This window comes from Anastrepha obliqua, chromosome 5, assembly GCF_027943255.1.
Source record: "Anastrepha obliqua isolate idAnaObli1 chromosome 5, idAnaObli1_1.0, whole genome shotgun sequence".
NCBI classification, from domain to species: Eukaryota; Metazoa; Arthropoda; class Insecta; order Diptera; family Tephritidae; genus Anastrepha; species Anastrepha obliqua.
The window spans coordinates 20,882,153-20,907,227 of record NC_072896.1 but is presented as its reverse complement, the minus strand read 5'-3'; the positions used below and the strand labels follow the sequence as shown (position 1 = coordinate 20,907,227).

General features: G+C 41.3%; 2 protein-coding genes across 2 annotated transcripts; one reads left to right on the top strand and one right to left on the bottom strand.

Moving 5' to 3' along the window:
- The first annotated feature begins 6,995 nt into the window (after positions 1 to 6,995).
- Positions 6,996 to 15,585, top strand: LOC129247558 (tubulin glycylase 3A). The gene is made up of 3 exons (XM_054886726.1): positions 6,996 to 8,379; positions 11,822 to 12,334; positions 14,261 to 15,585. Exons 1-3 carry the CDS (start codon positions 6,996 to 6,998, stop codon positions 15,583 to 15,585), a joined length of 3,222 nt encoding a protein of 1,073 aa, XP_054742701.1.
- Positions 15,586 to 15,608: 23 nt separating this feature from the next.
- Positions 15,609 to 22,534, bottom strand: LOC129248634 (tubulin glycylase 3B). Its single transcript, XM_054888257.1, has 3 exons — positions 21,210 to 22,534; positions 18,219 to 18,988; positions 15,609 to 15,840 (listed from the first exon to the last, which is right to left on the bottom strand). The coding sequence occupies exons 1-3, from the start codon at positions 22,453 to 22,455 to the stop codon at positions 15,742 to 15,744; spliced, it is 2,115 nt and encodes a 704-aa protein (XP_054744232.1). The 5' UTR covers positions 22,456 to 22,534; the 3' UTR covers positions 15,609 to 15,741.
- Between the last annotated feature and the right edge of the window lie 2,541 nt (positions 22,535 to 25,075).

Here is a 25,075-nt window from a genome sequence, read left to right as displayed (position 1 = left end):
CAAATGAGCAAGGTAACGGCAATGAGCAAGGTAACGGCAATGAGCAAGGTAACACTAATGAGCAAGGTAACGACACATTTTTTCGTGCGTGCAGCCTGTTAAATCGAATTATAAGACGTTATCACGTCAATAGCTTGGATTATAAGGAGCACGCTGGAAGAACGAAAGTATTAGAGGTCGTAAAAGTATAAGCCTTACAGAGTGAAAAAATACCCAAACTAAGAAGGAACCTGCCAAGACATTAGTCATAACTCGCCAAGGTGTTCTGAATGTTTCTACATTTTTCGCCGAATTTAGAACTATTTTTTTTTATACAAAAAAACAGGAAACTTAGTTGTGCACCTAATACAAAGTTCAGTTAACTAAGGAATCAATGGCGATCATCCTCTATGCATTTTTAAGTAGGAAAAATGAAATTGAAGCGAAGTTATCGAACTTGGAGGTCTTAATACTATGGCGCTATATCACACACCAACTTACAGGCATACTGAAACCGAACCTCAAAAAAATGTATATCGACTTTTTGGGGGAGGGACGAATGTCGACCGGTGGCTAAATTACGTTTGCGATAACCGCTGCCTAATCCCTTAGCCGGAAGCAAGACAGCTAAGAAGAAGGTGCTGAAAAGGCTCCACCTCATCCTCCATACATCTGGATCAGAGCGGACTCGAAGCAATGCTGTGTCTTACAGTAGGTATACCTGGCGGAAAATATTCGTTGAGATGACCCACAAAATTCTAGAACTGAGACTTTGTTAGCCTTTTGAATTTGAATTTGAAAAATTAAAATTAACAGAGTTGCCACCTCTGTAAAAAATGTAAATGAATTAAATAAGTTATTTATCACAAAATGATATCAAACTCTACCATTCGGTAAAGCACTGAAACGCTTAATGATAGAACATTTTTTTTCTAATATCGGTTGCCCCTTGGCAGGCAACGACAAACCTCTGCATGTATTTCTGCCATGAAAAATCTTTTTTTTTTTTTAAATCTGCTATTTTATAGGTGGCATAAAACTGTAGATGTCTCCAATTGTGGAACAACAGCAAGACGCAGGCCACAAATTGGAAGAGCTCGGCCAAACACCCAGTGAATAATGTGTGTGCCAATATATGTAAATATGTATATAATAAGCCCATTAGATAGCCACACCTCGCATATAGTGTCATCTTTTTAGCTTGAAGACTTTCTATACATTTCCATTATATATTTCATATGTGGTTTGTCAACAAATTAACATGAAAAATGCTAGCTAAATCAAAAGTCAAGGAATTATATTTTCCCAGAAATATGCCATAATGAGCTGTTTGACTTTATTCTTATTATTTGATTCTATTTTTATCGGTCCCCTTTAATTTCTTATTAACACTGCATTATAGCCTAAACACAATTAGAGGGAACAGCTAATTTACCTCAGCTAAGTTAGAAATATTCATCCATCCATTGGCATTGAACAGAGTAATTGCGAAAGGTGAAGGGAGTGGCTAGAAAAAATTAGGGTAATGGCGTTTTTTTATTTTTCTGTTTTTCAAGGTTTTGGATAGAAATAAATATCCAAATAATCTAAAATAATCTAAATAAGAAAATTGCCACACGTCTTAGAAGTAAAATGGTATACAACCTGATGATAAATATCGGAAGCCTGGGTATATTAATTGGATGTTAGAAATTGAAACACAAATTGTCGGAGAACTTTCCCGTGTAAACCTCAAGTAATTACCATAATTAAGAATCACTAAGCAAAGCGCTCGCTGAGTGAGCTCTTGACGACAACGTCGTGGCGTTCGGCGTATTTCGCTGATCACCGCTCCTGTGTTTGCGCTATTAATTTTATTCGTGGAAATCGCGCCAACGCATAGGGCGTCATTAGTAGCACATGGAGAAAAACTGTTTAAAAATAATTATTAAATGTTTTAGAAAGATTTATTGCTCTGCAGCCGCAACATTTGTATCAAACTGAAATAAAATAAATTAACTTTACGTGATTTGTGATTTCTAATTTCGATTATATTTCGGCTACTGCAGCCAAGTGGTTGTGCGTGATTGCCATTCGATTGGTTCGGAGTTCGATGCCCACTTTGGACGTGCAGCATCAAATCATAAAAACAGTGTTTCCTCAAATCTATCACTCCCCGTTAGAAAATGACAAGCCTTCGATGATGTTTCTGCCTTAAAAAAAGCTTGTGATAAAACCAAAAAAGCTTCCATTTGATACAAAATAGCAAAGTGACAAAAACGAAAACTATTTAGGAATGTTGCTGATATTTTTACACATATTTATGTATATCAGGTCAGTCCATAATTTCGTGCGTATTTTATCCATAATTTCACTTTATATTTTCTTTGATATATTGTGCATTCAACAAGTGATTTTAATCGCGGATAGAAGCACGTGTTGTTAAAAAATAAAATGGAATCTTCGAACGGCATATTTTGTATTTTTTTATAAAAGTGGTAAAAATGCAACAACTGCTGCTGCAGGAGTAAACACTGTTCACGGAGAGGATACCGTGCGTGTAAGGACTGCTCAAAAGTGGTTTTCAAAATTCCGAAATGGTAACTGCGACGTGGAGGATGCCCCGCGCGCTGGTCGTCCTGAAGTCTTTAACTCCGACGCCTTGCTCGAACTCGTGGAAGCTGAGCCAAATTTGACAGTCGATATGATAGCTCAATTAAATTCATCGCATGGAACAGTTCACGGGCACCTGGTTCAGTTGGGAAAGGTTTCAAAGCTGGGAAAATGGGTTCCGCATAGACTTTCCGTCACCAACCTTCAGCAGATAGTAAATGTGTGTTCTCAGCTGCTGCAACGGCTTGAAAATGAAAGTTACTGGTGACGAAAAATGGGTCCTTTACATTAATCCTGTTCGCAAACGCCAATGGTTAGATAAAGAGGAAACACCAGAACCGACCCCTAGAGGTGGCCTTCACCCCAAGAAGATTCTCCTGTATATGGTGAGCCAATACCGGCCATTGTTTATTATGAACTTCTGCAAAAAAACCAGACGATAACTGCTGATTATTATTCCCATCAGCTATCAAACCTGACTGAGGCACTTAAAAAAATCGACCGTCTTTAGTGAATAGACACAAAGTTTTGTTTCACCACGACAACGCAAGACCTCTTACCGCTAGGCAAACATTAGACAAGCTGAACGAACTCGGATGGGAGCTAATGCCGCATCCAACATACTCTCCGGATATTGCACCTTGTGATTATCAGCTTTTCCATGGACTTCAATCCCATATGAGTAACAAGATTTACTCCTCAAAAGAAGCTATAAAAAGGGATATCGAAGCGTATTTTGGCTCCAAGGACAAACAATTTTTTGAGCACGGAATTAAAAATAAATTATTGATAAATAAATACTTCAAACATCTTTTTTATTAATTTTAAAACCACCTTCAAAAAACACACGAATTTATGGACTGACCAGATATATTTTTTATGCTCTACACTGACTCTTCCGCCGACGTTCGTTCAACTTGAATATCATTAACAACTAATAATCGAGATACGTCACCAAATCGCATAATGTCTTGTCTCCCATAAAATGGGAGGCGGTTATAGAAAAATCGACAATCACATTTTCGGTCATGGAATCACTGCTGAATCTACAAAGATGAATAGAAAAATATTAGTTAGAAATCCATTATTTTCTCGGTACATGGCTGTAGTGATCAAATCTCGTAAAGTATCGATCGACCAATTTAAAGTTTATGCTCTTTGTCAAGGTGACTTTCCACACTAAAAAATTCAATAGCTTTTTCTTGTTTGTGCCATTCAGTTGTGAGTTACAGAGTGTTAACAATGGAAGTCAACAAAGAGAAATTTCGGTACATTTCACAGTTTTTCTTTGATAAAGGCGAAAATGCAAGTCACGCCGCTGAAAAGTCGATAAAATCACTGAAAGAATGAAGTTGCCCGGCATGTTCGTAGTCATAGCATCGCCCAGGAGCTAAAGACCGACCATAAAACAGTTTTAAACCATTTACGTAAAAAAAATGGATTTCTCAACCTAATATATATATACCTACATCGAAAAAAGAAAGAAATATATACTCGTATTTTAGAAAATAGAGAAGGCCCAAGTTTTGAGAATTGTGCGATTTTTGGTCCCGATACTCATTTAGAAGAATTCAGAATTGATTCATTTTGAAGTTAAAAGAATGGATTCTAGATATAGATATACTAGGTGTATTCAAAAAGTATCGTGAATTTTGTGTTTTTTTTCAAAAATTATTTATTTATTTATTAATATCTATTTTGTCCCCTTCAGGAGTTCCCTATGAGATATCATGCACTTGTGCCAACGTTTTTTGCAATCTGCGAAGCACTTCAAAAGATCTTTTTTTTTCTGTTCAGCTCTTCTTTCGATGCCGTCTTTATCTCGTCAATCGTAGCGTAGCGTCGACCTTTCAGGACCTGTTCAACTTCGGGAACAAGAAAAAGTCACAGGGGCCAGATCTGGGGAATACGGTGGCTGTGGCATCATTAGTGTTTTGTTGGCCAAAAAGTGGCGCACAAGCAACGATGTGTGAGCAGGGGCGTTATCGTAATGCAAGTGATTCGACGATTAGCCAATACCATTTTCTTCACTGCATCAATGTTTTCGTCTGTTGTTGAAGTGCTCGGGCGTCCGGCAGGCTTTTCGTCGTTCACATCTTCTCGGCGTTCTGAGAGCATTTTGTACCACCAATAAACGTTGCTTTGGCCCAAAGTAGCTTCTCCGTATGACACAGTCAACATTCGGAATGCATCCGCGCACTTAATTTCGTTTTTCACACAAAATTTGATACAGGTTCTTTGATCCATCTTTTCGAATAGGGAAAAATCGAAGACGAACCGAAACACGTGGAAGCAAAGCAGCTGGCAACAATTAACTGAACATTCAAAATGGCCGAACTCGTCGGCATGAGTGAGAGACATGAGTACCAACATATCGGCATACAAAAATCGAAATTCGAATATACGTAACCCGCGAAAATTCAAAATTCGCGATACTTTTTGAACACACCTCGTATGTATATCAAAGGGCTAAAAATTGTGAGAAGAGTCTATTTAGCCATGCATCTCTTTCCCTCTGATCGTATGCACAATAACTCAATCAAAAATTATATTATATTTCCACGGAACTTGCTCCACAGATTACTCGTCGTCCAAGGTAGTTCGAAAATGGGTGAAATTGATGCATAACCACCTGCCAAGTAACGGTAATTTTCAAAAAAAACCAACCTGATATCTCTGTTATAAATGATGCCAACTTACTCAAATTTGGTATAAATGATGAACCTAAACAAATAAGACCCAATTAAAATTTTGAAAAATGGATCGTACCACGCCCACTTCTGGGCAAATGCGTGGTGTATCTCGATAACAACTGTAAAACACTTCATGCACGTATTGCTACCCATCCCATTTAGATCCAACATAAATATTGTTGATATCGGATAAAAACCACACCCACTTTTCATATGTTAAGAATAAATTTCGACCATACAAAGCTTGGTCACGACTGAATAAAGCATTTAATATGTACTTATTAACCTTCTAAATGAGACAAAAAGGAAGTTTCTAACTCCAATATAACCAGAGTATGAATTTGTGAAAATGAATCTCTAAGGCGAAAACCATGAATTTCTATTTTACTCTCAAGAATATAAAAGAAAAATCTTTAATTTCAGGTAGGTGGGTAGGTGAAATGGTTGAAATACCACTCTGGCACTCGCCAAGTAAGACTAAAGCTGCCATTATGAGACCTCCAATAGGCAGATATCTACAGCCAACCCGAGCTGTTGATGTAGTAGAGAAGATTGATTGATGGGATTTAGGTTGGCGCACTGCCCCAGCCTGTCGAAGAAAGGAGCACCTAGTGACCTTAATCGTCTAGCTGCAAACCCGAACATTTATAAAGAAAGTGTTCAACAGTCTTCTTCTCTGAAAGGTATCCACAGCTTCTGCCATTGAAAATCAGAGAAATATTATCTGCACACCGAAGATATTTGATCTCTTTGCAGGAGTTGACTAGTTGGAAAAAAAATTTTCGATTTTTTTTTCGCAATCAATCCGCTTCAGAAAAAAATGACCCATATAATTACCATAATTATACGTAGATAAGCAGCTATATTTGTCTTTTCCGTAAAACTTTCCACTGCATAATGGTCCTGTTAAGTATTTCAGCGACAAAGTTTGTTATTTAAAGTATGCCAATTAACACATTTCTTGCCAATCGCGACAACGTCAATTTCTATTTGGTATAAATAGAGATTATAAGGCGATAAAAAATAATTGCTAATTTGATTATATCTATACATCTTCTTAACTAGTTTAACTATACAAACTACTAACTTTTTAAGATAATCAGAAGTAAATTTTATAGCATAAAATTCTACCTTCACCTGGAAATTGTCTACCAAACGCAGCAATGGCACGAAATTGATTAAATCAAGCAACAAACATAAAATATGCATAGGCACCAGTATACACATACAATACGTGCATACATATGTATGAGGAAAACAACAACAATAAGCTTATGCAAAACTATGCAATACTTTCTGAGTAAATCCTTGTGAACCTCAAAAACTAGGTTGCAAACTCCACTTTCGCAATTTCGCGTCCTAGTCGAAATTCCACTCATTCCCATCTCGCTCTTTTACCCCTCCGTCGCTCGCACTTAACTGCTTATACTCGTATGGCATACGTGTACATGTACTTTTGCCCGCCCACAGTAGACAGTAGACTCCGTTCCAAATTGTATTAAATCGTTGCTCTAATAAACTTAAGCCACCTGATTGGTAGCGGCCGTCATGGCAACAAGTAGACAACTTGCTCCACATTATGCGCATACCATGTGCACGATGGTTTACTCTGACAGCGTACGGCACAAAGTTCAATTCATTCCGATACAAATCCCGTCATTTAGTAGTCATCGATTTTCTTTGCGCGCGGATCGCGTACGCGGCATTGCAGTCTTGGTTGGTTGGTTGGAAATGCATGAGAAGCTATGTGAAAATGCCAACGAAAGTCGCAAGCGGCAGACAATCAACGAAAAGCAAACGCCAACAGATGGTACGATAGGAAGTGTCCAAACTTCACAGGGACCAACTAGTCCAGCGCAAGAGAAACAAGAAGGAACTACGTCGGTTCAGAGCACATCAAATGGAGTTACAGCCAATGTGCAGCCCAATGGCACGGAAGCAACGCGTACCACAAACGCCATCAGTTCCACTACCACCTGCGTAGCATCTACGACTACTACTGCAAAATCCACAACTGCCACAATCACCACCGCGACCGGAAAAGAGATTATACCGAGCGCACCGCCTAGTAATTACTGTAATCGACGCACATGGATCACAACCGATCGTCTGAATGAGTTGCGACGTCGCGCGCAAGATGCGGTCAAACAAAATAAAACCTTTACCATACGCGGCTCTTTTCACTCCGTACGCAATGCGCTCATTGCACGCGGTTGGATTGAAAAGTTGGATGTGCATCGCAAACAAATTCCAACGGGTGTCTGTCAAGTGACCTACGATGATCTAGCACAGGGTCTACCGAAGCGCAAGCCTGGCGAAACGCGTCGCCAGTATATCGCCAAGTGCGAACGCAACATTATATCGCGCTTCCTCGAGCACATGCCCATCGACTTTTTGTGGACGAATCGTAAGGAGAAATGTGATTATATAGACCAGGCAAAAAATCCGGGCATGGTTATTAATAAGTTCCATCGCGCGCCATTCACCTCAAAGGAAGGATTGTGCGCGCAGTTAAAGGATTTCCATTGGTTTTACGAGGAGGGCATGTCCGAGTTGTACTTTCCGCGTTGTTACAATGTCTGGAGTCTTGAAGAATTGGCTGAGTTTATGGACAATTTCAAGCTCACCGCTTGCATTGCATTCGTACGTATAGTTGTAGATCGGTATCGACGAAAGGGACTCGATGCGGTCTTCTCCACCATGGGTACAGTGCCATACAACAGCATTGATTTTGCGCTGAAGCGCTGCGGTGACTACTTAGATAGTTGTCAGCACAAGGATATCGATGTGGAGGATTTGGCGCGTGTGTGGGAACACGAATGGGATGTATTCTTTCAGCAGCATCAGCAGGTCGTAACGGAGGAAGCGAAAATTTTCACTGAAGCGACGCGTGCGCCAGAGTACACCATAAAAGCAAGCATAGAACTTTTGGAAAATTTTCAAAACTATTGGCCACAATACTCACTGGATGGCTATCAGAATTTATGGATCGTGAAACCGGCGAATAAGTGTCGAGGACGTGGCATACAATTGATGGATAACTTGAAGAAAATATTGGTGCTTGTGAATCCTTCGATCGGTTCGAAAAGTCGCTACGTGGTGCAGAAGTATATTGGTGAGTGTGACGGTAGCTTGTGAATATCAGTGGAAGGGAAGTTCATGAGAGTCTCATGAATTATCGTTTCACCGGGCTTAAACTGTGAAAATTTCATTCGCATAAAAAGCGTGTCGGCAAGTCTGAACTGCTCCGTGGAATAATTGATTGTATCTTTTCATCAAAGAATGTGCCATTTGTTGCAAGCCCCTAGTCCGGGGCTACACCGACTACACAGTTCTCAACAGCCAGTTTCACGAAACATTCAAATAAAGAGGCGCTGAGACCCTTTATTGGATGTTTGCCCGAGCTCCTCCTTCAATTTGTGATGTTGCTCCACAAATAGAGGGATCTACAGTTCCTCGCCGCGCCCGAACGGCAGATGGTTTTTATGAGAAGCTTTTCATGGCATAAATACTCTCGGAGGTTTTCCATTACCTACCGAAGGGCGATAGACAAACCTTTTTAAATCATTTTAGTGTTTCATGCAAGGACATTTGACTCGCAGTTCTGAATGGTAATCACGCACCAAACCCATTCGGCTGCGGTGGTCGCCTTAGTCCTCATCCTATTCAAAGTGGTTATCAACTCGTGCTTTTCCGATTAGGCCAATCACCTGGCCTTCACATGCTCTGCAGCAGTTGGGGCACTCGAGACACTAATCATAAAATGTGTTATCAAATACCTTGAGTAAGCGCTTATACCTTCTCAAAGTGCTCGTAAATCACCGAGTCATAGTACTCAACACAATTAATAAATGACATACGAGCCGCATCTTGCACATTTTTCCTGCATCTTGCATCCTCTACCGGTTTGTGTTTGACGAGCTCCTCCTCCGATTTATGGTAGGCGTCTTGATATTTTTCCTCAAATGGAAGAACCTACAGTTTTAAGCCGACTTCGAAGGGCAGTCGAATCTCTATATGCGCGAAAAAGAATGTTGGACCTGGCGTACTCCTACAAACCATATATCAAAGGTTATATCAAAATTCAGGAAACTAGATGCAGATATGCAATCCTTGATAAAAATTGAACAGAGGTGTTCGTGCCATAGAACAATAGAGCTGGCCAGCTCTTTGCAACAAAAAAGCTCATGAAAGAGCTGGTTGAAGAACTGATTATGAAATTGCAGTTCTTGTATGCAGTAGATTTGATTTTTTTTCATTTCTGTAGCTTACTTCTTGAAGTTCCTCGAAGTAGATGACACATCATCAGGTCACCAGCAGATTTCAAATGAAAATCAGTTTACTTCAGCGACCTACACTGTTTTCGTAGAATTTCAGCGCACTTCGAGGTGTACAACACTTAAGCGGTTTTGTTCTAGCTTAACAAATCGCGCCAGCCGTTTTTTTTACGTGCTAACTAGCACCTCTAGGGCACATCAAGTGAATCCAAGTCCTTCTCTACCTGATCTTTTCAACGCAGAAGAGGTCTGGCTTTTCCTCTACTACGACCAGCTGGACAGGGCGTATGAAAATATATTATTTAAGGACGATTCAAGGTTCATTCAAAATTAATTCAAAATTTTTCTCGCGTACCCCATAGGAAAGACAAACTCCCTTACAAAGGGTAAGAAGTCCTATGCCATAGGATCGACTATTATTACAATATTATAATTTTTTTGAACGACGATTATGTAGCGCATAGTGCCAAAGTTAATGATTTCCACTTATTTCCATCGTTTGCGTTTTGCCTCAATTGAGTCCACGTAATGCAGGTTGCGCCGCCAGGATTCGCTTGGTTCCGTTTGAGTTTACTATCTCTCCTATCGGACGCCTGCTCAGGTGGTGGATAGAGGAATAAAATACACAGAGTGAACCAAAAGATAGCAAAACATCATTAAGAGTCTGTCCAATATTTGGCGGCTAACAACAGCGTCTGACTTGAAGCAAGCGGGGCTGATAGTCAATTCGCGGCAGACCCGCCAGAAGGATAGAACCTCTGGGCCAACAATCTATTGTGTTTGAAACTCACCTGTTACTGAAGTCAAAAGAAGTGATGAGATCGACTATGAATTTTCAAAAAAATATTCACCTCGTTCCAGCGAAGGCCGCACACTCACTTGAAATGTGATGAAATGTGTCATCGTTCATATAGTCGACATTCTGCTTTCCTTTTATCAACTTCAGAAATGCGTATAGGTGTGTGTATGTACACATAATTTACGCGTACATCCTTTGTTTGATGTTTGGCCTAACTTTTCTTCCAATTTATGATGTGCGTTTTGATGTCGGACTTAAGGTTTCTATCATTTGGTGTTTCATGCCCACAGTAGGTTTCGAATTCGGCACCCAGCTAATATCAAGCACGCACAACCCACTCGGCTATGGAGGGCGCCAATAACATGTGAAAAGCTGGAGTAAAAAATGTTGCAATTGAAGCAACGGATCTAGGTCACATACTTACCTATGTACGCCTCTATGTACTCGTACACTGTGAAGTAAGAGTTAAAGCGGAAGGAAATATCGCTAAATATAAGGCAAAGCAGAAAACGTACTAGTAAGGGTGTGTAGGTGTAAATCTACCTACATACATGTGAATATGAGCTAAATTGATGAATCCACATTTGTCCATTTAATTTTATTCCTGCATAAGCGCACGCTATTTTCTGTTGAAGCCCAACTTTCATGTTAAGTGGAACTGCGAGTATAATAAAATTAAATTGGCTAAAAATAGCAAATATATCCTCATTGTGGCAAAAATACACGCACGCGCCAAAAATATGCACATACACTTATATGCTACACACACACGTGCGCGTGCACATTCAGAAGTTGGCGCAAAAAAAAACAAAAAACAATAATAATAATACAACAAATCTTACTTTCACCGCTTATGCAAAAATTTCCGAATATATTCTTACAATAAAAGTAAAAACAAAGCGCGATAGTTTGCAAATAATATGTGGATATTTATAAATACATGTGGATATGCTTACACTTCAGTACATACAGAAAGGCACGAACATTTAAATCTATCACACAACCCACCAACAGCCCTCAACGTCATTGCCACCGCCGACCCTACACAATACAATTTGTCTTTGGCACGCGGCTGGCAGTGCCCTAACATGCAAATACCATAGATGTATGTGCATACATACAAACATATGTTAAGGGGTGGTGATTTTTAGCGGGCGCACAAAATCAATGAACTTTCAGTTTTAATGGCACGACCTCAACAGGTTGGCAATAAGCCTAATTTCCTACCACGACACCATAAAGTTGCGTGAGCATTCAACAAATGCCGACTAAGCCTAGTGGCAATAGCGGCGTCACAATAACCCATCAGACAGCAAAACAACCTTCCTTGTAGTGTCCTTGGCACTTCCTTAACACTAATACCAATTCATTTAAAGCATACACATACCCTTACACACACACTGGCATTCATACTATACTTATACTAAGTACGTTTATATGAATATGAAAATTTACCCATGTGATTTTCCATTCCTTTGCAGAACGACCTTTAACCATTCACCATACCAAGTTCGACATTCGTCAATGGTTTCTCATTACCAACGTCCAACCGCTCGTCGTTTGGATGTATAAGGAGAGTTATTTGCGTTTTAGCTCACAAGAGTATAGCCTGAGTAATCATCATGAATCGGTGCATCTGACCAATCATGCGATTCAAAAGAAGTACAACAACGGTAAAAGGGATAAACGCTTGCCTATTGAGAATATGTGGGATTGTTATTCATTTCAAGCTTATCTGCGTCAAATCGGCAAACAAGATATGTGGCAAGAGCGCATCTATCCGGGCATGAAGAAGGCCATTGTGGGAACAATGTTATCGTCGCAGGAAAATATGGATCGCCGTCCAAATACATTTGAATTATTCGGTGCGGATTTTATGATTTGTGAAGATTTCTATCCATGGCTAATCGAAATCAATTCAAGTCCCGATTTGGGCGCAACGACTAGTGTTACGGCGCGTATGTGTCCACAATGTCTGGAGGATGTGATAAAAGGTAAATGCTTTGCGAATATAAAGTTTATTAGTTTACATAGTTCATCGAAGGATAAAAATGCATGTAATGTTACTATCACTGTTATCGACTCTGTTGCTGTTAACGCACAACATTGCTACTGCTACCAGAAAATGTTAATGAATTCTCTGCTGCTACTTTCACTATTACGAATGCGTACGGTAACAATGTTATTTACTCAGTAACTGTTAAGTAGTGTTGCTGCGCTAATGTAACTGATATTGTTATTGTAAGAGGAGAGAATGTTATTGAAGAGAGAATGTTAATGAACATTCGCTGGTTGGGGATCATTTCATTAATATTCTCTGATACAGGTACTACATTCTATTCTGTTATCACAAAATACATTTAATTATTATGTTGCTGCTAACATTAACATTCTCTGATATTACTCTGAAATTGTTATCAGAGCTGGTGAAGTTTACTGTTAATGTTATTAATGCTGCTTTGGTTTGGTTATAATGACATTTAATTTATTATTATTAATTTTTTTTTTTTTTTTTGGTGTTTGAGGTAGGTTGCAAAATGACTTCACACTTACAGTGACCGTCTGAGCGGTGTGGCCACTAAAACAATCCCTACTCTTCTTCTGGGGGGACTCCCTTCCCGGGACAACTGGCTGCATTACTTCGGGAGGGCCCACAATGGCATCCATGAAATGGGCCAGTTCTATTCTGCCACGTCTGGGTCAACCATATTTGTGGCCAGCTTCATGTTATAGTAACGGCTTCTTATGGCTCTGCGCTTTGTTGTACAGTGTCGAGGTCTATCTTCTTTTCGTAATACGCCTCAAATGTATCTTTCAAACGCATTCCAGCTGTCCTCGCATTTAAACATTTTGCTAATTATGTAGGTCAGCGCGAAGTCGCTAATCTGCTCTCTTAGGGCAGCTCTTTCCGCGAGCCATCTGTAGCAACTAAAAATGTGTGTTCGATGTCATGGAACTCGAAACTCCTTTGGGACCTTTTGACTATTGTTGGAACGAGTTTCGCCGTCCATCTGCCACTCGATTCAGTGCCCCATCAGCTTTGCCACCGCTGCATAGTTTGGCATCTCCGTTCCGCAGCGCTAGTAATGACGAGTTTTTTGTTGAAATCCCACACATCCTTTCGATCCCGGTCATGAGGTCGACAGGTATCTCCCTGCTGATCACAAAAACTGCCTCGCCTGATACAGTACGGTAGGCTGAAGCAAACCTGTGTGGCGCTGTTCGTTGTACAGCCTCCAGTGCTTTGCGCTTGGTTTTACAGTTTAGCGCAACTCCCCATATTTGGCTGCCACACAAGAGTATTGAGTTTATGGTCACCATAATCAGCCTTCTTTTGCTTTGTGTTCGTCCACCGATGTTTGCCTACTTAACTTTGCCGACACCTTCGCTGCTTTAGGAACCGCGTGCCGTATCTGGGTCCAGAACGTAAGCCGACAATCAAGTTGAATGTCCAGGTATTTCACTGCTTTTTGGGTATGGAACGTGTCACTAGGAACGTATCGACAACTTGCATGCTGATCACGAGTGGCGTGTAACCTCGTGTCATCAGGATGACTTCGGTCTTATGTTTGGCGAGTTCCAGGATGATGACTTGCTTCAGCTTCCTCCTGGCATCCTCGGTGTTTCGCGCTGATATGGCCACCGCTATATCGTCGGCGTATCCCACAAGATTTGACTTCTGGCATTTCTCTGCTCGTAGCTCAGTTTCCAGAAACTTATTATGACAATTGCTGTTAAAAGTTCTGTTATTATTATTATTATTTTTATTTTTACGAGTAATATTATTATTATATATTTACTTACACTATTACTTTCACTTTTATTGTATGTAAATTATATACTTACCTTTTTGCATTGAACATTAAATTTAGTTCTTAATTTTCTCCCACTTACACCCATTCTCCCACTTCTCTCCACAGTGGTCATCGATCGTCGCATGGATCCAAAAGCTGATATGGGGAACTTTGAACTAATCTATCGCCAAGTGGTGCCACCAACTCCAGCCTACATGGGTCTCAATCTGTTCGTGAAGGGCAAACAAATTGTTACCAAACTGCCACATCACCATCACCACCATCATCATCATCATCATCATCTGTCACGTGATCGTCCAACATTGAGCGGTCATAGTTATCGTCATCGCGCCACCATCACACCAGCCATTTCAAATATGCACAAGGCAATGCCAACCTTTAATGCAACCGAGTATGTAGAGAAATATATCATGGAGGCAGGCAATAGCCATCGCAGCAGTATAAGTGGCATTGGTGGTAGCGGTGGGGGTCTCACAACCTCGGGCGCCATTATACACTCCTCGCCAACTCCCATGCAAATGGTACAAAATGCACGCCGTAAATATCACACTTCGCCACAAGCACCACTTATGATTTGCCCAAATCTGCTGAAAACGCCACGTGCGCAAATCGGTCTACGTCGCAAGTCATTCACAAATCTCTCCAACAAAGCTAACACAATGCCACCAACAGCAAAGGACCGAGAATTGACAGTGCCGCTCATCAAACGACATCGCAGCTGTGGCCCACGCCTTAGCACCGGCACAACCGTCACCACCAATGGAGGAGCCACAACCGCTGAAGCTGATAAAAATTTCAAATTTATCATTAAAAAATGCGCGATTCCACAAGCCACCGAGGTGAAAGGTCAATTGGCAATGCCAGCCAACCTACTGGCGACAAATGAAAGTGTGGCAGCGCACGCGATCAAAAGTAAAAGCGTCGATAATATTGTAGAAATTTTGCGTAGGATAAAAAGTCAACAACAACCGCTAACGATGCAACAGCAAGCACTCCTGCAAGCCACACAGCCAGGGCGCAGTCGAAGTGTTGCCAATGAGCTGACCGCAGCCGTAAGCGAAAAAACGCTTAAGTCATTGCTGGGCAAACAAACGAAATCGAGCACTACCGCCGACTCGGCGCACATGGCAGCGAAAGGCGGTAGTAATTCAGCTGGCATACGCACTGTTGGACGCAGTCTTGTGACGTGGCGTCGCTCCAAGCGAAATAATAATCGCTTAACTGCAGCCACCACCAACATTAGGTCAGCCAGTGTATACGTTTGCAGAAAGACGCCAATGACAATGGTGGCTGTGACGCCGCCAAATGCAACCTTAGCACCCGCAGAACGTTCACGTAGCACTTCCAGCAACCACAGCACCGCCATTAGTGCGTCAAAACCAAATAACGCCGTTTCCGCTTCGTTGCCCAGTACCATAGCTAAAATCTAGATAAATATTATAGGAGAATTGCATACGATTGTTATATTGTACAAATTTTATTATTGTTCCACTTAGTTAATTTGATCTTAATTGTTACAAATTGACGTGAGCGTCCTATTAAACTATTGAACATTCGATATAGAACTGAGTAATTTCGTCATTTTCTTACTTCGGAGCAGTGTAGCGAATGGCAAGCGCTTCTCTGGCGGCTGATTTGAGCATTTTAGGTTCAGTAGCACCAACGCCGATTTGAGGTTTAGACTTCTGGAAAGGCAATAGGAAGAAATGAGAGGGAGATTTTTTCATGAGGATTATATTCTAACAGGTTTGTTTAAAAATACAAGGTTGCGCATTGCGTAAATGGAAAGTTTTAAAAAAAATTTTATTTTTTTAGTTAAAAAAAACATTCTTTTTTTTCTTTCAGTGAATTTAACAGAATCAACTTTTGAGTTGACGTAATTGTAGATTTTTCTTTATTTCTTCAAATAACTGTTCTCTTTAGATCCCGCATTTTCCCTCATTTTTAGCTCACATAGTTGCAGATTTTTATTTACATTTTTTTGTTCGTTTACCAAAGACCTTTTTCTTCGTACCCTCCTTTATAATACAGTCCGGTTCACTTAGTTAGAGAAGCAAGGTGCCTCGTGTGTTAAGAACTACAAAGGCATAACTGCAATAGTTTTAACAGCGAAGGAAGCTCACAGAATCCTTAGGATTGCGTCAAATTCCGACCTTTCAACAGCAAAAATTAAAGGCAAATGTTGCAGCCGGCGCCAAATCCGCCGTTCAAAGGTCTATTCTATTGTAAAAGCGGCACATCTGTGGCATAAAAAATTAGAAGAAAGCCCAGCTTGGAATAAATAAAGAACGCCGCTCCGACCGCTGCAAAGGACTACAAGACTTGGAGTTCTCTTACAAATAACAATTCCGGTGCATGGAAAAAGTAGTATTTGGCGACGAAAAGAAGTTCAATCTGGATGGACCGGATGTGTACAATTACTATTCCCATGACTTAAGAAAGAAGGAAAGGTAGGTAGGTGAAAAGGTTGAAGTACCACTCTGGCACTCCCCAAGTAGCACTAAAGCGCCGTTTCGATACCATTATAAGATGGTCAGATATCTACAGTCAGCCAGAGCTATTGATGTAATGGAGAAGATTGATGGGATTTAAGTTGACGCACTACCCCAGGCTGTCGAAGAAAGGAGCACCCAGTGACTGGCAGCCAAGCCCGCCAATCATTTACAGAGAAAATGCTTAACAGTCTCCTTCTCTGAAAGGTCCCGACACCTTCTGCAATGGGACTCAAATGGTAAACTTAGCTTTTCCGCGCGTGCGCCGCCGTGCAATGACCGGTCAACGCAGCTACGAGTTTGGTAATTGAATAGCGTGGAGTCCCCTAGACTTTCTGAGTGCTCTTTCCATAGTACTGTAGTCAAAGGGTGTTCGAAATAGCACTTGAAGAAATGGAGTTCCATCTTTTCTGCGCTTTCCTGAGAAATAAGTTTTGCAATTCCCCTTTAACAACAGTCAGTGTGATGCCGATGACCGGGTAGGACGACTCTAAGACCAATTCAGTCCCCTTCCAGGCAAGCTCATCAGCAATTGAATCCCTCTAAGTTCATATGTCCTGGAGCCCAGATCAGAGAAATGTTAACTGCACACCCAAGAGATTTGATCTCCTCCTTACAGGAATTGACTAGTTTGCATCTGCATCATGGCATCGTCAGAGCCTGGATCACGGCTTGACTATCGTAGAAAGTATTAATATCTCCCTTGCTCCCACGTTCGCAAAGCATTTTGCATGCCAGCAGGATTGCAATGATTTCTGCCTTAAAAAACATTAGCAGTATTTAGCAAATTTTAAGTAGATAGCTAAATTGACTGATTTAGAGAAAACCCCTGCTCCGACTCCCAATACCATCTTGGAGCTGTCAGACAGATGTGCAAGCTTCAGTGCAGATTTTCACCTCGTTCCAATCCTGCCTTTTTGGAGAGGAAAAGGAAAGGTAGTTGAATCGACTTCGCAGCCGTGAAGATGTTCTGGTATGGGAAGCAATATCGTACTACCGCGCGTTTGAATTGAAAATTGTACACTACAAAATGACGTGAAACAGCTATAAAGCTCTGTTGGAATCATCTTTTCACGAGATTCGTGAAATATTTGGACTTATTATGGGATTTTTTAACAGGATAATGCATCTGTGCACACTTCAAGTGCGGTCAAAACTTGGATGGCGACCCCAAAACTTTGGCATGGCCACCGTACTTCCCAGATCTGAACAATTTCTACACAACTAGAGTAGACCCTGACAATGCAGATATCTGCCTAGCCTGCCGCACAAATGGTGGGACCCGCCGTTTTATGCCGCCTCTGAGTGGCAGCTGATTTTTTATGAGGAACTTTCTCTTAGCAGAAATACGCTCGAAAATTTCCCATTAGCTGCCGAGGCATTTACAAGTGCGTATTCTCTTCTGAGTACTCTAGCCAAATTGAATATTTTTCCTTCGACTACTTAATTCTAATATGGTTTATAGGCATGTCATTCCCGAACTTGCCGTCTACCTCAATTTTTTGCTAATAAAGCCTTATTTTCGTCCTCTAATGATTAAAAACTACTTAAAACATAACCCATTCACTCACCTGTGGTGGACCTCTTAATCGTTTTAGCGGCGCTTTAATGACAGGTTCGGGTTTCCTAATTACTTTCAGCGGGCTTCTAGATATCCTCTTCGGCGGCGTGGGTGTCGGCTTGAACAGAGTCATCGACTTACCACAAAGATCTAAACCAACTTCGGGATCGAAATCTCTTTTGATCTTGTAATTGACTTCATAAACGCGCTCAAAATTGCCAGTAGGTGCAAGTGGGTTGCGCGGCAAATCGACAATCACTTTTACCAAATCCCTCAGAGCCAACGGACAAATGCGTGCAGTCACACCAGTCGATGGTGACATATCTGGTGTTGAATTGATTTCGATCAATATTGGATTATATTCCTCGTCTAACATCAAATCACAGCCATACAATTCGAACGAATTTTCCACAAATTCCGTCTCTTCTAAACTTGACATTACAACAGCTATAAGATTCTCTTTGAAACCGGGATAAATTCGGTCTTCCCATACACTTTCAGGCGCATTCGACTGTTTTAGATAGACTTTGAACTGTTCCAAGGACCACATATTATTCTTCGGCAAACGTACGTCACGATTTGGTTTATTCTTGTAACGTTTCTGTACGGAATTATTCGTCAGATGTATCGATTCGCGCAGATCATTGATGGTGAATTCCTGAGAGCTAAAGCGTAGATAACAATCCCTATACAACCAAATGGAGAGTGTCGATTCGCCAATGGAGAGCAGCATATATTGTCGTATGTCAAACTTGGTCTTGTGTATCAAGAGGGGACGCTCTGCGAGTTTGAAGAGAAAACGTGAGATTTAGTAAAATTTGTATAAGGGTTTTTATTGTACTCTAGAGGTATGTGGGACAAAATGAAATAAATACGAATTGAATTTAATTGAATCCCTATCTGTGTTGTTATCAGATTGTCCAGCGTGGAGATGGCTATCAAATCGCTTTCGGAACGCAAATGACTGCTCAGCAGATCGTAGAATCTCAGTCAAGAGAGCTGCAATATTTATAGCTCAATTAGAGGTCCTATGTTTTGTAAAGGGCACGATTGAGCCCTATAAAAATAAGAATCATTTTTACTCTCTTTCGGGGTTACAATTCTGAGCGCTGTCGTCCACCTACGAACTTTATCGTCATAGCTACTACAGGAATGCTTTAGTTGTGGTGTTCATTATGTACCCTTAAAAAACCTAGGGCTTGTGTGAAAACGTCCAGCTGTTAAATTCGGACGCAATATTCCACGAGACGTGGAAGAGTTTTTGCTTGACTACCCTTCGGCAAGTCTTCGATTCCACGGACTTCGTGGACTTGAAGCAGCAAATTATAAAACAAGTTTTTTTTAAATAGAGGTCGCCCTCCACCGGCAACCAATAACCCACCTCCGATTTAGTTTCTGCTATAAAAAGGCTTCTCATAAAAAAAACCAAGTGATGGCGTTCGCAGTGGAAATAAAACGAAAAGTTTCTCCACTTGAAGTGTAACAACAGAACTACGGTGTGAGTGTGATGCATCTCAATTAAAATATATTTCGTAGCTTAACGAATTTTCCGTTATGCCTCACACTGAAACAACTAAAAACTTGTCCACTATGAACAAGAAGAAGCCAGAAATCCCAAGACGCTCTGAGTCCGCGGAATCTTCTGACTTCAAAGGGCAGGGGCAGGCGGAGGAGGAGCAAAACACCACCTCTACATCACTACCTCTACCTACATAGACATTCCGGAAGCTTGGATAATTCTAGGAAGATTGAACCGAACAACGCGGGGGGGAGGGGGGGGGGGGGGGGGGGTGAAACAGGGCCTTCATTACCTGAAAGATGGCAAAACTCGTGAGCTATCTCGGCCACTAGCAGGGCAACGATTCTAAAGTGCACAAAAGAGAAAGCAAAGGCAAAGTCAGCGGCCTGTAACAGCACCACATGCCTATTCCAGGTAGAAAAGACACTTGGTAGAGCCTAACTCAACTTCCAGGCACGTCAGGAGATATCTTTTCGACTATACCGACGAAATCCATGAACAAACAAAACTGCAACTACTGGATCGGGCAGTGTGTAGACAAACATTGTGCGACATTAATCGGAAGTCTTTTGCCACCTTTCTAAACTCCCGAGCCCCGAATGCTGTCATCAGAGTCCAACCACCACCCATTGCAGACGAAGTACGGAGTGTGTGAAAACGGAAACCCACGGAATTTCGGCTCAATTACGTTCTGAATACTGTAGCAGACTAAACTCCTACCTATCCAGAATCGACCCCGACATACTCAATATATGTCCAGCATGTGAAGGCAGCCCGGACGATACTAGCCACCTACTCGCATGCCCCCTTAAACCCACTCACCTAATATCTCCCGCCCTCTGGGCACAACCTATCAAAACAGCATATTCTATGGTCCTCCCAGATGATAACGATCGGTGGCTACACCCCTTTGACAGGGCATAGCCATACCCGTGTTCGTATCTGAGCGAAGACGCAGAAAATCATCAGCTGAACAGAGTCATCCATCGTTAAGTGGAGCGGGAAAATAACACCTTAGACACTCAGCTCTAAGGACTATTGAGCACACACAACATTTTATACAATCTGCGTTAACTTTTAGTCGATCATAATTGGGAATGATTAACTATTGCAGCCCTAACGACTAAAAATTTGGACGCACTCGACACTTGATCGACCCGGATTTGCTATAAAATTAAATACAATGAAGCAAGACCTTCATTCGCAACCCTAGAATCACCCACTGGAGGCTGAGTTAGTGCTGCTTTTGTTTTAGTGTAATTACCCTGGCCAACTCAAGTCATCTACACCAGTAAGAATTTTTAATTCAATGTAGGTTGTTGTTGTTATAACAGCACAAAAATTCCCACACATGGACTGGGAATGCTGTTAGACTGACAGACCAAGGCTGGATATAAATCTGGATCGTTCTGGTCCAACTCTTAACAGGGGTCTCTCGCAGCAGCCGGGCATTAATAGTCTTAACAGAACAAACCTGCTTACCCAAATACTTTTGTGCGATATATCGCCTTTGTGGATTGTTGATTGCCCATTGTAAAATCTCTTCGATGGAACTGCGTATGATGATGCCCAGTCCGCGACATTGATAACCCGGCTTGAGTATCCAAAGATTACGGCAACCATCCCATTTGTAGTCTGGACGCCGCTCTTCCAATTTAAACAAATAAATGCGACTAAGTTTTGACACATCCTCCAACAAAGATGCAGTCGCTTTGATTTTGGCATTGTTGCGTATGACTTCGTTTGACTGCATAATAAAAGTCTGCCATTCAGCATTTTCGCGATCTGCATTCGTTACGTCTTTATCGTCCAGTGTGCGATGTTCAAATTCATCGAAATGTTTTTTGAAATTTGTCACAGCAAAATGCACCACCGATATGGGTATTGTACCTTCCTCTGGGTCGACTAACTCCGCCAGACGTTCTTTATTTTCCATTATAAATTTAAGCAAACTGCGACATTGAGTTTGACGAAAATCCTCTATAAATGCGATGCGCTCTTCCATGCTGCCACCGAGACGATAAAAGCGCGGATGACTCATGCCGCAAACGCCCTTCTCATGGAACCACTGGTGCTGCTCGGCACAACCAATTAAGCCAACCTTTGTGGAAAAGTCCAAATTGCGTCCGCGTCGTACGCGATTTCGTAGCGGAAATACATCAGAATGAAAGTCACGGTAAGACTTCGGTTGCCAAATAAAGAAAGCCGGAAAGTGACTGATAATTTTCGAAATGGCTACTGCTTCATAGTCGTTGCCATGCTTTGCATGTTGTAGCAGCACCTCCTCGGGCAAGCTCTGTAATTTCACATAGCGATTTGGTGCCAATTTCTCCACCCAACCACGATTCAGCAATGCGCGTCGTATTGTATGATAATTACCGTAAACGGTAAAAATGCGTCTATTGCGAAACGCCTCAATTACACGCGATCGATAGATGCCGGACAGGGTGCGCGTCTGTGCGGGAGACATTGACCGGATGTCACTCAATGCAGCCATACTTTTTTGAGTATTCGGCAGTGCCCTGTATGGCACCCCAGTGGCGCTATGACCGAGTATGTACTCCACTTTGGGATTGGGTGAATTCAAGGCGTTAACTTTCGAAACTAGGCAACGATGCGAGAGTGCACTCAACTCAGCATCCAGTGTTTGTATTAATGCGCGAATTTTGTAGACCGGATTGTAGTATTGGTTTCTATAATTTGGCCAAGACGTTGAGGAACGTTGCATTCTGTTTACAACAAATTTTGAAGCAGAAGCCGAAATTTTTTTTTTTTTTGGCTGGTTTGAAATTTTCTTATAAATTTTGAATGATGTTTGAAACATCCACATGGGAAATTTTTCAAAAGGTTCGGTTTGTAATGGTACCGACAAAGCCTTGTGAAGGCATATTTTTAAACGGTCTATTGTTTTAAGTGGCTGAAGCGGCGGCGGTAGCGGAATAGGTGGGTGCGTGACTACCATTCGAAAGTGCACCAGTTCGAATCTTCGTGCATGAAAGAGCAAAATTATAGAAACAATTTTTTCTTTAAAAGCGGTCGCCCTTCGCCAACCTCCGAATGTATTTCTGCCATGAAAAAGCTCAACATAAAAAACCAGTCGGCTTAAAACTGTGAGTCCCTCCATTTGTGGAAGAAATGGTTATCATAACGGTTGTATGCAACAGCATAAAAGAATGGGATGGGCATATACTTAGTCCTGCCATACGTTCTGTTAGAAGTTAACTCCGTTATACAAGGTGAATTCCAAAATAAACGAGACTGTCGTCATACAAATGTTTTCGATGGCGCCATCTTTTTTAAGGGAATGCGTTGGATCCCTAGCTGACTTCCAGTGAAATCTGGGTAACATTCGGTTCAGTGGAAGCGAGGTTACTGCGTCTAAAGTGTCAGTGTGTTTGTGTCATCGGTACAAAAATGAGTTTCGAACAAAGGGCTAATATCAAATTTTATTTTAAAATCGGTAAAACGTTTACCGAAACATTTGAATTGATGGAACAATTTTACTTCTGCTCAAATATGAAGGAGACGTTATCAATAAAACGGTCCGCGGATGACATATGGCAAAAATAATTTTTTTGTTTTTTGGTAGGACTGGCAAATTTCAGCGTGATATGTCACATAGTTTGTTTTCTGTGCTACTGTAAACAAGTCAAGCTCGAGTGTGTTCTTCGAATTTAACGATGGAAATTCAAGTTGAACAAAGAATTTGTTTGAAATTTTGTTATTCCAACAAAATATCGGCTTCAGACGCCTTAAAAATGTTGCAGACAACCTATGGGGACTCTGCTCTATCGCGTGCACGTGTTTTCCAGTGGTACAAATCGTTCAAAGAGGGCCGTACATCGGTTGAAAACTTGCCTCATGATCGTCGTCCAGCAACATCAGTAAACGACGAAAACATCGGTAAAGTAAAGGAAATTGTGCTTGAAAATCGCACAAGTCGCAAAATCGGTTAACGCTGAATATTATTTAGACGTTTTAAAGCGTTCGCGCGAGAACATTCGTCTTAAAAGGAAGGAATTGTGGGACAACAAGTCATGGTTCTTGCATTACGATAATGCACCAGCTCATACATCACGTCTTGTTCGCGATTATTTGAACAAAAATAATGTTAATATCGTTCCGCAAGCACCGTATTCGCCTGATATGGCTCCATGTGACTTTTTCCTGTTTCCCAAGCTCAAGTTGCCGATACGTGGAAAACATTTTGAGACAATTGAAGTCATAAAAGAGAATTCGAAGAACACACTCGAGCTTGACTTGTTTACAGTAGCACAGAAAACAAACTATGTGACATATCACGTTGAAATTTCCCATGTAAGCTTATAACAGTCCTACCAAAAAACAAAAAAATTATTTTTGCCATATGTCATCCGCGGACCGTTTTATTGATAACGTCTCGTTCATATTTGAGCAGAAGTATGGCGATGATTGTCTATCTCGTGCCAGAGTTCATGAGTGGTTTACACGTTTCAGAGATGGTTGTGAGGACATAAAGGACAATGAACATGCGGACCGGCCAAAATCAGTAATCACTGATAACTCTATCGAAATTGTTCGTAAATTTATCAAAAATGAACCGAAATCATCAATGAAACTCATGGAATCGGAGTTGTATATCTAATTAACATCGATTTATCGCATTTCAACTGATCATTTTGAACTTACGAAAGGTCTGTGCACCTTTCATTCCGCACAAGTTAACTGAGGACGAAAAATTGCTCAGAATTCAGCATTCGAAAGACCTCATTAAAAAGGCAGGAAAAGACGAGAACTTCCTTTAAAACATTGTAACTGGTGATGAAACGTAGTGTCTCCCACATGAACGTGAAACTGAGCGTCAAAGTGCGGAATGGAATTCCCCAGACGCCACAAAAAATCGCGTTTGGAAAAGTCAAAAATCAAGTCGATGCTCATTTGTTTTTACGATTCCAAAGGAATTATCCACAAGAAGTTCGTGTCAACGAACCAAACCGTCAATGCAATTTTCTATCTTGGCGTTTCGAAGCGTTCGTTGTATCGCATTCGCCCTGAATACCGCGAAGGTGGAAGCTGGCGCTTATTGCATGATAATGCCGAATCTCCATGGATATTGACGTTGCTCCTCGAACCGAAATTTGTTTGAGGCTCTCCAAATTTCTGTGAGGCCTTCGGCAAGCCATATTCTCCAATTCTGACCACAAAATATAGTCTAATGGATTCCGATCTGGACTTCCAGATGGCCAATCTTCTGCGGCTAGACCCCCAGGAATATTTGTTTTTCGCCACTGCTGGGTGGTTTTTGCCTTATGGGCTTGAACGGAATCTTGCTGGAAGATCCGACGCTCTCAGTTGAAGAGAGTACTGCT